This window comes from Bombyx mandarina, chromosome 24, assembly GCF_030267445.1.
Source record: "Bombyx mandarina strain Sakado chromosome 24, ASM3026744v2".
NCBI lineage: Eukaryota > Metazoa > Arthropoda > Insecta > Lepidoptera > Bombycidae > Bombyx > Bombyx mandarina.
Window position 1 is genome coordinate 8,185,631 of NC_143230.1, and position 16,687 is coordinate 8,202,317.

General features: G+C 39.2%; 1 protein-coding gene across 2 annotated transcripts in view; it reads left to right on the forward strand.

Annotated features, from left to right (window-relative positions):
• Window positions 1–16,687, forward strand: part of LOC114247089 (uncharacterized) — a 109,277-nt gene that overhangs the window by 78,759 nt on the left and 13,831 nt on the right. Inside the window, exons 3-7 of one of the 2 annotated variants that reach the window (XM_028179929.2) lie at window positions 10,227–10,338; window positions 11,842–11,995; window positions 12,953–13,055; window positions 14,155–14,520; window positions 15,369–15,441. In XM_028179929.2, the coding sequence (XP_028035730.2) occupies window positions 10,227–10,338; window positions 11,842–11,995; window positions 12,953–13,055; window positions 14,155–14,520; window positions 15,369–15,441 (808 nt within the window). Of the gene's footprint in view, window positions 1–10,226; window positions 10,339–11,841; window positions 11,996–12,952; window positions 13,056–14,130; window positions 14,521–15,368; window positions 15,442–16,687 lie in introns of both variants that reach the window. The other variant, XM_028179925.2, reaches the window with a different exon arrangement.

Here is a 16,687-nt window from a genome sequence, read left to right on the forward strand (position 1 = left end):
CCAAATTTCGAGTTAATCCGACGTTTTGAAGGGTGTCAAAATCATGTTCAAAGATTCCGTTACATACTAGCATACGTATGAAGCTAATAAAAGCGTATTAAAAAGAAGTGCGAGAAGAAAAGCGTATTAAGAAGAAATTACACAGAGGCTTAGCCATATGAAGGACACTTTTACGGTATTATCTCTAGCTTATTAATATTACAACATTTATATTTTTATTATTTTTGATGTTTCGAGCACTGTGGTTTTGTGTTTAACACAATATTTAAGTGCCGACGGAGAATGTCTTGTATAGCACAAGTTCCAATATACACTGTGATCAGTTTAAGGTTTTTTTTAATGAATAAAGTATTACTGGTGGCCCGGAGGCCTTTCCAGTTTCACCAGGACAGGTGGGCGAGCAAAGGCTCAGCCAGGAGGGGTGGGATTGGCTAACAGCTGCCCGGGCCCAAAAGAGACCTAACAACTCGAGAGCAGCTGCTTCGCGAATGAATCTACTAACGGATCGGAATCGTGACTCGCTGAGAAGATCCGGCTGTAATGTGTGACGTCAGTTAAGTCATCACTTGGTACTCTGATGAACGGCAGTTTTTGTAACATTACTATTTTTTATTGTTTCCCTAATCCGTTTCCTTATAGAGTTGTCTCTGATTTATAAAAGGTAACAAACCAAATATTTTCGTGTATTTATTATATTTTTAAAACTCTGCAAAAACAAAAATAAAAGCATATTTGAAAAAAAAGATAGCAACTAAACGCTGATCATTGATAACAAAAAGCATTGTAAGTTTTTGAAACTTGGCATGTGTAAGGAAAAACTGCTTTGCTAAACGGAATGCAATCGATACTGTACAGACAGACAAAAATTACCTCTACAGCAGTATGGATTTAACAAAAATGACATTTTACCAAAAAATAATTGGAAGGCTTGGCTGTATGGGGTGTGTATCCTTTGCCTGTCCAAACGGATGAATCGACAAAAAATATCGTATGCCGGTTCCAACATTCATTGTTTTAAAAAATATACTGCAAAAAAAAGCGTTAACAGTTCTGTGTAGTCGAGTAAATTAATTTTCCAATCTAGTCCTTTGCCTTCAATCAAGCGCCTTCATTACGTTGCCAGCCTAATTAAAAGCTTTCGGCATTTAGGTACAACATGAAAACACTCGTAAAGCACCGTGAAATCATATTCATTACATTTTATTACTTTCTCTGCATAAAATGCTAACAAAATCATTTAATATAACACCACGAAACACTAAAATATTGAATATAATTTAAGAGCGCCACATGACACTTCTGTGTGATTAGCGCGAGTTTCTTAACGATCTCGATAGCGTAAAAGTTAACAAAATTATGTAAGGAATTTAGAACAGCGCCCCTAGCGGCAAACGTACGCAAACGATCACAGTCCATACAAATATGAGCTAACTTTTACGCTATCGAGAGGAGAGCAGCGATCGCCCCCAAGAACGAAGACGAAGAAAGAAGAAGAGAAGAGAAGAGAAGACGGACAAGATGAAGATAAAGAAAAAGGAAAGTCCTACCCTCCACTACCTCAAGCCTGCAGTAGACCAGCCTGCAGTGCATCACCCCTGCCTCATTAGGTAGGGAGATTCAGTTCCCCGAGGCCCGCTCGGTGGCCCCGCAATGGGATACGACGACCCTCCGTCTGTCGCTATCGAGAACGTTAAAAAACTCGCACTAAGCACACTGCGTCCCCGTTAAAAACTCACTACGTATTAAAGCACAATACCTATGTTTGCAAAGTTCAAAAAATCTAATAATTAAAATAATATTCGACAATGATATTATCTATCAAATAAATAAAACTATAATACGAACAAACATGAAACTTTGATTGAAGGATTACTGGTGGCCCGGAGGCCTTTCCAGTTTCACCAGGACGGGTGGGCGAGCAAAGGCTCAGCCAGGAGGGGTGGGATTTGCTAACAGCTACCCGAGCGCCTCCGAAGGAGACCTAACAGCTCAAGAGCAGCTGCTTCGCGAATGAATCTACTACCGGATTGGAATCGCGACCCGCTGAGAAGATCCGGCGAGAAACTCAGCGAGCTGATTCATGGGTTAGGTTGCACGTCGAACTCTTTGCCGAGTTCGACGAGTACGGTTAAGCTGTAATGTGTGACGTCAGTTAAGTATACTGAGAAGGTGTTCCTTTATAAAATAGTTAACTATACCTACTGGTTAGTGTTTAAAACTAAACGCAATACAGTATAGTGCGCCGATGTTTTTTGGCATTATTTTCATTTGAACAAAAAAAGTATTGTTTAAATTTTTTATTTTCACTAGCTGACCCGGCAGACTTCGTAGTGCCTCAATCGACAAATAAAAGACCTAAACTTTTGTATAAAATAAACTTAAAACAAACGAAAGGAACCCGACGGCGGACATATCAAAGAAAAAACAAAATTGTTATTTTTATTTAATTCCGATCATTTTCCTATTTATCTACCTTTTAAACCTACTCTGGACTTCCACAAATAATTCAAGAACAAAAGTAGCCAAATCGGTCCAAGCCATTCTCGAGTTTTAGCGAGACTAACGAACAGAAATTCATTTGTATAGATTAAAAACTATATAGTATTCTTTTTAGTAAAAGAATATGTATATTGTTTTTCAAGCAACTAAACCTACTTACTACTAGTGGTCGTCCAGTAATCGAAATTCGGCCAAAATTTGTAATTTAAATTATAACTTTGAACAACATTATGGTTCTATTGTCAAAGACTTTACTTTTATAATCACAGATTTCGACAAGGCTACACTATAGACAAATAATATTAAAGACAAACAGTAGGTACATATCAATCTATTCTCAATTTGACCACAGACTTTAAACAATAAACAAAAGCGTATATATGTGTATGTTTGTGTGTGTCAGTGTGTGAAATACATGGTAGTGTACATGTAATGTCTTTTTTATTCATGTAATGTTTTTTTTATGCCTAAATATTAGCATTCAGCACTCCTCTATATTCTCTATAAGCGTGGGAAATTTCATACTCTTCGGTCCGTGCAATTTTCGTAAAAAGGGGTACAAAGTTTTTGCTTCACGTATTAATATATAAATTTAATGTATAATAATAATAACTTAATAGCCGTATCATTAAAGTGAGGTTCTTTTTTTTGGAACCAACACCAAGTGCTATTGGCCACTTTCAAAATAAAGGTTAGGAAGCAAAAAGCAAATCAGGAAATATAAGTTAGATAAGTTTTAGGAAAATTGGATTTAGGAATAAATAATATATACCTATAATTATAATACTGGTACTAATAATACTAATAATTTTAGGTTAATACTGTTGAGAAATGACAATAATTTTATAAATACTTTAACTGGGTCTACTGTATTTAATAAATAAGGTACATATACGGGGGAAGTGAGGTTATGCACGCTAAAAGTGATCACACGATCATAGTACTGTAGCATGTTAAATATTATTTGTAACATAATATTGTTATTATTACATACATTGTAAGATATAAAAATAGATTTAAATTTTAATAATTAATTGTGTGTTGAACGGACAAACGATCCGAATTTTTATATAGTGACTGCGAGTGAACAAAGCTGTTTTCAATGTAGAAATATAAAATAAATGCATATTATGTACATCTAGAAATATTTTGTATCGGCCCTCGCCAAGTCTTTGAAGTCGTCGTGGCCTAAAGGATAAGACGTCCGGTGCATTCGTATGTAGCGATGCACCGGTGTTCGAATCCCGCTGGCGGGTACCAATTTTTCTAATGAAATACGTACTCAGCAAATGTTCACGATTGACTTCCACGGTGAAGGAATAACATCGTCTAATAAAAATCAAACCCGCAAAATTATAATTTGCGTAATTACTGGTGGTAGGACCTCTTGTGAGTCCGCACGGGTAGGTACCACCGCCCCGCCTATTTGTTGTGACTATACTGAGACCTTAGAACTATATCTCAAGGTGTGTGGCGCATTTACGTTGTAGATGTCTATGGGCTCCAGTAACCAATTAACACCAGATTTGCTGTAAGTTCGTCCACACATCTCAGCAATAAAAAAAAAAAGAAAAGAAAAGTCAGTCAGCTGGTCGATTTAATGCGAGACGCTTGCGCTTTCTTAATAATTTTGGCTTACGAAAGTAATAAAATAGTTCGTAATATTATATACTGCCGCTTCATGTATTGTTTCATATGTCTTCACCCTCTTCTCCTTCTTTGTGTTTGTGCTTTCTGTTCTTTGACAATAAACTGATAGTGTTTTAAGCTGTGCGGGTGGTTTAATTTTACAACACTTCAGTACCTAAAGCACCTTACTTCGCAAACCCTTGCAGTGCTCCCAGCCGAGAAATGGCGACGATCGATGACGTCATATATGTCTCTAGGACACTGCGACTGCATACCGTCAGTCCTTAACGGAACGAATTTCTCCCCAGTAAGAAAGAGCACTGATCTGCGTGCTTAGTGCGAGTTTCTTAACGTTCTCGACAGCGTAAAAGTTAACCCAATTTTGTATGCACTTGGAACAGCGCCTCTAGCGGCTAACGTACGCAAACTATCCCATTCCATACAAATATGAGCTAACTTTTTCGCTATCGAGAACGTTAAAAAAAACTCGCACTAAGCACACTGCGCTTGCAGTGTATATCGGAACATAAGCCTTAGTCGTTGGTGATCACGGTATAGTATTCGATATGCGGCAAAAAACAAAATCGAAACGCGATATAATCCGGAAAAATATATTTTTTTAAATCTTTATATAAGGAGATTATTCATCTAGTGAATAAATATGCCACTCAATTGTTCAACAAAAGAGAGTAACAAAATCTATACTTAATAATATTATAAAGCTAAAGAGTTTGTTTGTTTAAACGCGCTAAGCCCAGAAACTAGTGGTCCGATTTGAAAAATTCTTTCAGTGTTAGAGATAGCCCATTTATCGAGGAAGGCTACATAACATCACGCTAAGACCAATACAACCGGAGCACCAATAAATAATGTTTCAAAACCGGAGTTTTTTTCCCTTTTGAGAGCTTCCGCTGCGTGCGCTGCAGAAACGATTAAAGTTTCGCTAAAATAATGTATGACAGAATTGTTCCCCTTTAAGAGATCTAAAAAAAGTCCGCGACAGCATATGTCTATATGTTAAGGTTGGCTCACTATAACGTTTTTTATGCTGACCGAATTTGCTCTAAAATAAAGCATCATTTGTGAACGATTCCACGCGGACGAATTCGCGGGCAAAAGTTAGTTATTATATTAAAAAAATAAAGGAAAATGTTAACGTCTCTGAAGGCCCACCAAAACTATTTTATAAAGTGACTTAGCCATTTCGGATTCCGGAAAGGCTAATACGTAATTTACACCTCCAACTTGTCGAAAATCTGTATATTTTGCAAAGAATTGTTGTCTCAAATCATCGTTCCGCGCACACTCCATCATAATGTGAAAAGTAATTTTAATCATGTCTTTAGGTTTTCGTAAAGTTATCTTCCTCTCCGCCGATAGATACATAAAAAAACACATAAATAAATCATTGGACTTCTAAAAAAAGCATAAACAAAGCCGTTCTTATCCACATTTGTTGAGGTGGAACGCAAAACGAAAAATGGTGTTTTCTCGAAACTCCTTTTGAAATTCGCATTCGTAAATATATATTTTTATATCAGCATAGTTCTTGTAAAATAACGCGCTATAATAATATAAGAACGAGTCTGCAAAACAAGCGAAAACGCGTTAGATTTTAATATCGAAAAGAAATAGCACTGGTGATTATCTATCTATATCTATCTTCTTCTATATATAGTTATATAAAAATGAATTGCTGTTCGTTAGTCTCGCTAAAACTCGAGAACGGATCGACCGATTTGACTAATTTTGGTCTTGAATTATTTGTGGAAGTCCAAAGAAGGTTTAAAGGGTAGATAAATATGAAAATGCTCGGAATTAAATAAAAATAACAATTTTGTTTTCTCTTTGATTTCTTTTGTTTGTTTTAAGTTTATTTTATACAAAAGTTTAAGTCTTTTATTTATCGATTGAGGCACTACGAAGTCTGTCGGGTCAGCTACTGCGTTACTACACATAAATTATTTAAACAAAATAATCTGACCTTCAATTTGCTTATATACTGCTAGGACGCCAGAAAATAGCAGGTTCTTTTTTTTCATTAACAAGATAACGTTCTCGACTGTAAAAACTATTTGCAAAAAATAACAAACAAAAAAAAGCGTAACTTGTTCTCCGTTAAATGAATTAAATTCGTAATTAAAAAGTAAAAGTGAAGCGCCATTGGTCGTCAAAACTATTAGTACCACCTTCTTATTAACACAATATTTTAAATGGCCGCCATTGTGTTTAGCGTCTAGTGTCATGACCAATAGCAGTCTTAAATTTTAATTTCATTAAATTTTTATGCAAATTAAACAACCAAACTTTTTATTTTTATTTGTTGAAATTCAGTAGTAACGCGCATACAATTTAGATAATGTATTAAAATTGATGTTTTTATTTTATTTTTTAAGTTTATCGTTGCAAAGGAATCCAGAGGGTTCTAGAAGCAAGCTAGCTAGTTCTATAAGCCCGGTAATAAAGCTAACTATTCTTGACACGTAAAGCATTAAATTAAGCTTTACAGTTCAATTTTACGATTTGAATTTTTGTTAATGCTATTTTAAATCATAAAAGCATTATAGTTTTAATTACGTCTAGGACTCGGGAAAACCGGAGATAATACCATATAGATATCATTTAGGTTTATTTTGTAAGCTGGCACGTTTATGTATGAACATTCAGCCTACTCAGTTACGTGTACCGATTTACAGAGTGAGACCTAATACAATGGAGACTGGTGTCGCATCTCAGTTGGACGTCAACGACGAAAACGCCGCCACTCGCCTTGGGACATCAGTTCTCTTTTTTTTTGTATGGAAACTATCGACATCTTGTAGCGGATGCCCCTAAACTTATATTTTGTTAAAGTTAAGGCGTTTAATTATTGTATACCTAAACACAAAACAAAATCATACAACTTTTTATTTGTTGTAGACAGATTGATCAAATTTTATTAATTTGTGGTTTCTGAAAATTTATAATATCCTTCATTAAAAATAAAATGTAGGATAGTTAATAGTTACTGCCATCTACAGGAGCAATGAGAAAATAATCGAAGCGTAGCCATCTCGTGGCCGACGCCCGTTAACATCTTTGTTGAGTGATTGAGTTGCTTATCTAGGAACAAACTTATCCATCGATCTCTTTCACTCCGTCCCCTTCCTCTACGTCATTTCGGTTTGAAATTTTTTGTTTGATGTTTGCCAAAAAACACATTTTGTGGGTTGCGTCCCTATAATTCTAAAGTTGCGGTATAAACTACAATAAACGATTGTGTTGCATATCAATATTGTAACTTCTAACTTTTACAAACTGTATATACTATTCATCAACGTCCCTTTGCCTGTGAAGACATCAAAAAAAACGTGCAGTAATTTTTTTTTGCCAAAGGTTACCAATTCGAATAATAAACTTTCCTGTGGAAGGGCAAAGGAGTTTACGGTTCGTCTGGTATCACCGGAGTCCGTGGACATAAAAACGCGGATGCCGCCGCGCGCCTTGTGTCGCTAAGCCGAATTATCAATTGCAATCCAACAACTATCTCGTAAGTATCTCGTAGGTAACAATCTAGTAGGTATCCGAAAAGTGTTATTATTTCGCGCCAATAATGACATTGACATAATGAAAAAATTGATTTCCTTATTTTAAATTTACAATACAAATGGGCACTATTTTTTTTAATTATTATTATGTTTACGCTACTGGATTGTATTATATAATTCACCCTTTTGGCTTTAAGCACAATTTGCATAAGGTTGGTTGTGGATCGACACTTAACCTAGTCTCAATTTAAACGCTTCGTCTGTTGTTTACTAAAAGTATCAAATCTATTTTCAAGCGAACTTCTAGAACGTCAACCTTGAGACTTGGAAATAATAAAGTAAATAAACTAGACATATTATTGACTACATCCGGTCTGAAGGTCAATATCCTAGTCACAATTTGCGAGCGTTAGTTCAATTGAGATATAATGTTTGTTCAGTGAGAATTTCGGGGAATAAGTTTAAAATTTAGTTGTAAAGATTGTAGTGTGATCATAAAATTGACAATATCCATTTTATTTTTCATTGTCTAAGCAACGAAATTACACAGCATAATTACTGTAGTTAGAAAAGCAAATGTGTTTTATTTTGATTCTGAAAAATTTTCGAGACGCCTGTCTGAAGTTCGGGATAAAATTACAACCATTCTGCGTATTCGGCCAACGACTTAACAGCAGCCGGGGCCCGCATCAGTCGCTCGACTACGGATTAATTAATTAAAAAAAGTTATCAAAATCGATATTAATCGTTCATAATAATTTATAGCGTGATGTGACTTCTTTTTCCTTATTCCTTTTTCAATCCACAATCCACGCCATCTGTTGACGCTCTAAGTAAAACGATGTGTTCAAAAGAAGAAACAAAGCGCGCGGAAAAAAGCATGGCGTCGGTGGTAAAAACAAAAAAAAAATAGTGAATATTGTTGACCAATCTGCACATAAAAATTTCGCTAGTGTGATAATTCAAAAGTGGAGGTTCCCGAGTGAGTCAATAACTTTATCCTTTTCTCAGTCCCAATGACATTAAACACATAACACAATGTTATTGATTGTTGAGACTACTTTATAATATTAAATACATAATATCCTACGAATTAAAGATGGCAGTTTTTTTTATATCGGCCGTATAACATTTGTTTCTCATAGGATGGAGCGGCATTGATTTGCATATTTATTTAATTTAATTATTTACCTACGTATATAATTGTTTTATTGATACTAACATGGTTTTAAGAGACGTACTACTTAACATAATGAACCCTTATTATTTTAATTAATAATTAATAAATATTGTTATTTAAAGGTTAATAATAAATTTTTTTTGTATTGCTTAGATGGGTGGACGAGCTCACAGCCCACCTGGTGTTAAGTGGTTACTGGAGCCCATAGACATCTACAACATAAATGCGTCACCCACCTAGAGATATAAGTTCTAAGATCTCAGTATAGTTACAACGGCTGCCCTACACTACCCTTCAGACCGAAAAGCATTACTGCTTCACGGCAGAATTAGGCAGGGCAGTGGTACCTACCCGCGCGGACTCACAAGATGTCCTACCACCAGTAAAAAACATACATATTAATTATACAATATTTAAAAAATAGTATTAAAATACTTATTTTATTAATAACTAGCTGACCCGGTAGACTTCGTAGTGCCTCAATCGATAAATAAAAGATCTAAACTTTTATATAAAATAAACTTAAAACAAACAAAAGGAATCCGTCCGACGGGGGACACATCAAAGGAAAAACAAAATTGTTATTTTTATTTAATTCCGAGCATTTTTATATTTATCTACCTTTTAAATCTTCTCTGGACTTCCACAAATAACTCAAGACCAAAATTAGCCAAATCGATCCAGCCGTTCTCGAGTTTTAGCCAGACTAACGAACACAATTCATTTTTATATATATATAGATATGAGGTATAATAAAACTGTTTACATGACTAGTGTACTCAGTTTTAACCCTTTGACTGCCTTGTACCACCGGATCCGAATCGCGACACATCGAGAAGATCCGGCGAGAAACTCAGTGGGCTGTGTCTTTGGGTTAATGTTGCAAAAGTAAATTATAATTTAGCGGGTTTGATTTTTATTACACGACTAGCCATACTCGCCCGCTTCGCTGGGCATTTAAATTTAACATAATTATTTTATTTATTGTCATTATTATTAGGGAGTCCAACACTCATAAATATTAGCCTATCCATTAAGCACATGTATTTTCTACATGGATACCAAGTTTCAAGGCAATCGGATGCATGGTTCAGTAGTTATAACGGAACATCCGTAAAAACCACTGTAGATTTATAAAGATGTTATTCCTTCACCGTGGAAGTGAATCGTGAACAATTATTGTTAAGTATTTCATTAGAAGAAGTCGCAACGCTTGACACGAATGCACCGGGCCTCATATCCTTTAGGCCACAACGACTTCAGGTCCGGTACTAATTTTTGTTAGGTGTAATCAAAGAAACAGGGAGTGATTTGAAGACTAGCACTGTATATACGGGAGTGTTTGCTGCGCCCAGATTGACGTATCAACTGTTTTTTTTTGTTTGTTCCAGAACGCTTTTGCGACGTGACCTTGTACTGTTCTCCGAATTTCGCGACCCAAGTGACTGGCAAGGATACGGTGGAGCCACAGAACATCCGAGGAGTCTCACTTCGAGCGCACAGGTAACAGCCGCGTCATAAAATCTAGCCAATATTGTAACTTTTAATTTTAGACTTATGTTTTTGACGTGATAGGGTCTTATAAATCGACCAGCTGTACCCGTCCGCTTCGCTGGGCATTTAAAATTAACATTATTGTTTCTCACCCCCCACAAAGATTCTCATCATTAACGCCCCCGCAACTGGTGTAGCGAGTCCAACACTCATATAAATATTAGCCTATTCATTAAGTACATGTATTTTCTACATGGATACCAAGTTTTAAGTCAATCGGATGCATGGTTCAGTAGTTATAATGGAACATCCGTAAAAATCGCTGTAGATTTATATATTAGTATAGATGAGCATCGGCTGCACGCACGAAAAAGTGTCACGTTCCGCCGTGCAAGCGAGAGCGCGGAACAAGCGATAGAGAGGCACGATCGGCCTAAGCGTTCGCTTGTGACACATTTATCTCTCTTCTCGCGTGACATCAAAACTAGCAGTTCCAATAGTTCTGCTCTCCCATAAACCGACTTTAGAGACTAGAGTCCTTTAATTTTTGTTTTATTGCATTGCTTTTATCGTCACCGATTTCAATTGTCGTATTAAATTGAAATATTGCGCACGTATCAAGGACCTATGAATATGGTATATCTCTTCGGCCGCCGTGGGTTCTACCGGTTTTCGTCGATCTTCGCTGCTTCTAAAGAGACAACCATACAAGAAAGGCGCGCTAGGCAACGTGGACCTCCTGAAGTCTACTGCCGATAAAACACTAACAAACTCATGTGCCAATTAAGCAGAGCCCACGATACTGCAAGAATTTGCGCACCACCCCCCGCCACCCCTCTCGGTCTGATTGTAATAGCTCTCTTGGGCTATCAATCACGAGCCGAACTTGTTGGTTGAACTGCACTATGGGAGGCTTAAAGACAAAGGGAATATCTTACCGACCCAGTGTAATTGCTCGGTACACTGAAGGTCCGAATGTTGTTGTTCGGAACTTGTTTAAATGCAAGCTTATCTTGTCAAATAATTGTCAATCTGTCAAATATCAGTGGTAATTTTATTTTTCCAACTGGAAAGGCAAAGGTGTCATACCGTACAGCCTTATTTTTTAAATATATTTTGTGTGAAAAATGATAATATCAAGTGAAATGAAATGAAGTTGATTAATATGAAACATGGCATGAAATGAAACGAGATGAGATGATATGGGATGAAATATAATCTCAGGGCATTTACTGAAACTTTTTCAGTGGGCTTTTTGTAGGATCCCGAGTAGTTACGTTCAGCGCTTTTGTTTTGTAATCCCATATTTGTGCACTTTCATAGTTAATACACCACCGTTATTACGCATTTAAACCTGAAGAAACACTAAATAGACAAAATAAAACAAATCACACAACTTCACTCATCGCGTTCCTGCCAAAAAGTCCTGTCAAATATCACGTGTTCTATGATGGCTACCGTTACAACACACTTATAGACTTCATTAACAATGAATAACGTTTCTGTCTCCAGGGTTGTTCTGGCGGCGTGCTCTGAGCTGCTGGGGGCGCTGCTGGGCGCTCACGAGGCTCACGGGGAACCTGTCCTGGTGATCGACGGCGCTGAACCGAAGCACCTGAAGGCTCTCCTCGATTATATGTACACCGGCGAAATGAACGTTCATCATGTAAGGTTGAGGCTCTTGCGTTCTGTTGGTAGAACCTCAAGGCACGCCTGGTCTTAAATTGATTATCCAGAGTCCTTGTGGGCGTCAAAACGTAATCAAATTAAATTCACTTTTTTGAAGAGAAATTTCTTCAAGGCGTGTTGAAAGTACAATTTAACTCGCGACAGATCCGTTACGGCTAGAGAGAAAAGATACAATTTAGGACGGGCGAGAGTGAGAAAATAGACAGAGCGTCTCGCAAACCTTTCAACCTCGGAGAGAGGGAATGGACAAAGCGAGCTAGTTCGTTTCTCATATACACAGCATTCCCTACTACAAGAGAAATTTGATTTAAGGATGAAAAATGAAGAAAACCACAATACCATACAACGCAAAAGAAGTTTCACTTCTTACACGTGCACCGAGTTGTACGCACACCATTTTTTTCAATCAAGTAGGGTTTTGTAAGCGCTTTTATAGATACCGCAGGGCGTACTCGTCTGCTGAACTTTTTTTTTATTGCTTAGGTTTGTGGACGAGCTCACGGCCCACCTGGTGTTAAGTGTTTACCGGAGCCCATAGACATCTCCAACGTAAATTCCGCCACCCATCTTGAGACATGAGTTCTAAGGTCTCAGTATAGTTACAACGGCTGCCCCACCCTTCAAACCGAAACACATTACTGCTTCACGGCAGAAATAGGTGGGGTGGTGGTACCTACCCGCGTGGACTCACAAGAGGTTCCTAACACGAATTACAATTTTGCGGGTTTGATTTTTATTACACGATGTTATTCCTTCACATCTTGAACAATTATTGTTAAGTACGTATTTCATTAGACAAAATTGGTACCCGCCTGCGGGATTCGAACACCGGTGCATCGCTCAACACGAATGCGCCGGACGTCTGATCCTTTGGGCCACGACGACTTTAGATACTTCACGGAGTTAGCTAAAGATACATGGTGCTCCCTTCCAGTCGCAGCTCGCGAGTCTCCTGAAGACAGCCGAGGAGCTCCGCATCAAGGGCCTGACGGATTTACGGTGGAATAACAAGGACGAACCGCCAGACTCTGAAACTGGTCAGTGCAAAAAACCGGTCAGATTTTTACAGCATAATGCTTCTACCTACCTAAGCTCATAGCCTATTTCAGCGTAACCTTAACTAATAGGTGAGCTCGCGGGGCTCAAACCTGACGACGTTGCTAACACGAACCCTAGCAAGAGCCGTGCTTCGCAGAATCTACTACCGGATCGGAAACGCGACCCACTGAGAAGATCCGGCGAGAAACTCAGTGAGCTGTGTCTGTGGGTTGATTCACTCGTCGAGCCCTTCGTCGCAAGCGACGGGTTCGACGAGAGCGATGACCGGTGTTTGGACTTACTGGTAGAGCAGCCGTCGTATTGTAGAACTAAGACTTAGACCTCGTGTTCTGGAGATTCTTGCGATGTCAATTGTCCTATGACAAGAAAGTACTGGGAAGACATCAGTAATACACAAAATGTTAGTTGTTCATACATCTCGACCGCTTTTGGACGCTTCTTAACATTAATAAATTAAGTTTTTTTTTCACCATCGACGCCCTAGACACGTCCTTACGGATCCATCAGATCCAATAACCTTTGCATTAGACGCGTTCAGCTCTAACACTAAGATTAGGGACCCCAGTAACCGTACTTGTCGAACTAGGCAAAGAGTTCGACATGCAACCTAACCCATACAACAGCCCGCTGGGTTCCTCGACGGATTTTACCAGCGATTCCAATCCGGTAGCAGATTAATTTGCGAAGCAGCTGCTCTCGAGTTATTAGGTCTCCTTCAGAAGCCCTCGGACAGCTGTTAGCAAATCCCTTGCCTCCTAGCAGATCCTTTGCTCGCCCACCTTTCCTAGTTGAATTGGCAAGGCCTCTGGGAAACATACATGCAAAGCTTTTAAAAGTCGAAATGAAGGTGTAGGCACATTCATTAATTAAATCCTACGCCATTTCTCTATTAAACTTTGTTGTGCAGCTAACATACTTGCCTCTGGCGAACATCGTATTTGTAAATGTATTTGGGGTTTGAGAACCGCTGAACTAACTAATCTTATTACACCCAATCTTGGAAGCTATATCGGACACAACTAACCACCGAAAAATCACTCTTCTTCTTCGCAGCCAAAATAGATGTTATGTCTTCAGGAGTCGTGGCCACGCCCACTAGCTCGCCCGTCGAGAAACAAACAGACAAACTCACCGAAAAACAAGAGAAGACGCCGTCCCCACTACCGATACTACCGAAACTAGAAACGTCCAAGCAAATTTCCCCAAAGCCCGAGACGCCAAAGTTGAATTCCCCCAGACAGGTCTCCCCGAAGATAAGTTCCCCCAAACAGGTCTCCCCCAAGCAAGTCTCCCCCAAACAAATCTCCCCGAAACTAGGGTCCCCTAGAGGGGGCTCGTCGAGTCAGGAAGCGCCCCGCACCCCGGAGGCCGCAGACCTTCGCTCGTTGAAGACCGAAAGCGAAGTCGGCGACGACAAGGCACTTGATAAATTCAATGTCAATGGTGAGTTATAGTGAGTTTTTTCAGAACCTGACTCAAAAAGAACCTGACTCAAATATACATTACTAGCTGACCCGGCAGACTTCGTAGCGCCTCAATCGATAAATAAAATACCTCTAAGCCTTTGTTTAAAATAAACTTAAAACAAACAAAAGGAATCCATCCGACGGGGGACATATCAAATTGTTATTTTTATTTAATTTCGGAGAATTTTCATATTTATCTATCTTTTGAACCTTCTCTGGACTTCCACAAATAATTTAAGACCAAAATGAGCCAAATCGGTCCAGCCGTTCTCGAGTTTTAGCGAGACTAATGAACAGCAATTCATTTTTATATATATACATTATAATAGAACAGTCAAAGTCAAGAGCTTTAAATCATCGTGGCCTAAAGGATAAGACGTCCGGTGCATTCGTATGTAGCGATGCACCGGTGTTCGAATCCCGCAGGCGGGTACCAATTTTCCTAATGAAATACGTACTCAACAAATGTTCACGATTGACTTCCACGGTAAAGGAATAACATCGTGTAATAAAAATCAAACCCGCAAAATTATAATTTGCGTAATTACTCGCGGTAGGACCTCTTGTTCTTCCGCGCGGGTACGTACCACCGCCCCGCCTATTTCTGCTGTGAAACAGTAAGGCTATAGTCTGTCTTCGTTTTCGGAAGCGGTCTCCTAAGACCCAGTATTTCATCGCGCCGCAAACACATAGTCCACATCGCCATGTTATTAAATAGGCAAAGGCGAAACAGTTTCCCTTTCTATTTCCTCTACTGACTTAATATTGACGGGCTAGCGTTATTAATATTTGCTATAAGCTAAATTTTTTCCACATTGTTCCCAGGGGGTCCTCCGCCCTTAATAAAACTGACGACTAAAGAAAGAATCAGTCCAATCAAGCGAGAGAACTCTGAAATGTAAGTACAGATCATAATCATTATTGTCGTTTGAGTTTGATAATTGCGCCCCTAACGTCAGAGCGGGGCTCGTCCTCTCCACAGATCGCTGCGTTCAACCCCTGTGCGTATTTAAACGAACGCGCGGGTAGGTACCACGCGGGTAGGTACTTGTCCGCGCGGGTAGGTACCACCGCCCTGCCTATTTCTGCCGTGAAGTAATAACGCGTTTCGGTTTAAAGGGTGGGGCAGCCGTTGTAACTATATTGAGATCTTAGAACTTATATCACAAGGTGGGTCCATGGGCTCCAGTAACCACTTAACACCAGGTGGCCTATGAGCTCGTCCACCCATCTAAGCAATAAAAAAAAACCCTTAGGGCTGGGTTTACATGGCCCCGACCCGGCAGGCTGGTTCTGGTCCAGCGGGGTATTCCGGGACACCAGCGGCACCGTCTGGGCGGCCCGACGGGCTGCCGTACCGAGACGGCCGACGTTTCAGAGCCTTCGATTCGCCTCGAAGGCTCCGTCGGCTGGGCGTCCTTGGGGTGAGCCGCGCCGTCTGGTTGTAGTGTTGACCGCGGTAGCCCCCCTACCTCATCCGGGTTCTGACCTCGGAGGGGATCGGACGTCGGGTGTAAGAGTGCAGGGGAGTCGTTTAGTGGGTGGGTCCTAAAATCCTTGGGCCCGCGGTCTGCTCACAACACCATGCAGATCGTTGAGTCTCACATACCCCGCGCGCCCATTTTGTGCGGGGACCTCGTAGGAGGTTCGGCCCTCTACCCGAAAAAAAAAAAAAAAAAGGGTTTACATGGCATTATCCTGCACGTTTATTTTCAGTATTAGTCTTAGCGAATGAACAGTGGCACGTACATTGTACATAGAACCGTTCACATCGTTTCATCATTATTCTCCTGCCCTTCTCCCAGTCACCTGGGGTCGGCGCAACATGTTTTCTCCTTCCATACTCCTCTATCATATACCATTTCTTAGTGAGCGAGGAGTGAAGTTGTGTGATTTGTTTTATTTTGTCTATTTAGTGTTTCTTCAGGTTTAAATGATTGATAACGGTGGTGTATTAACTATGAATGTGCACAAATTTGGGAAATAAAACAAAGTAGCTGGACGTCACTTCTCGGAATCCTCCAAAAAGTCCACTGAAAAAGTCTTAGTAAATGACCACTATTTTATTGAGATTATCTTTCATTCCATCTCATTTCATGCTATGTTTCATATTAATCAACTTCATTTCATTTCTTGATATCATT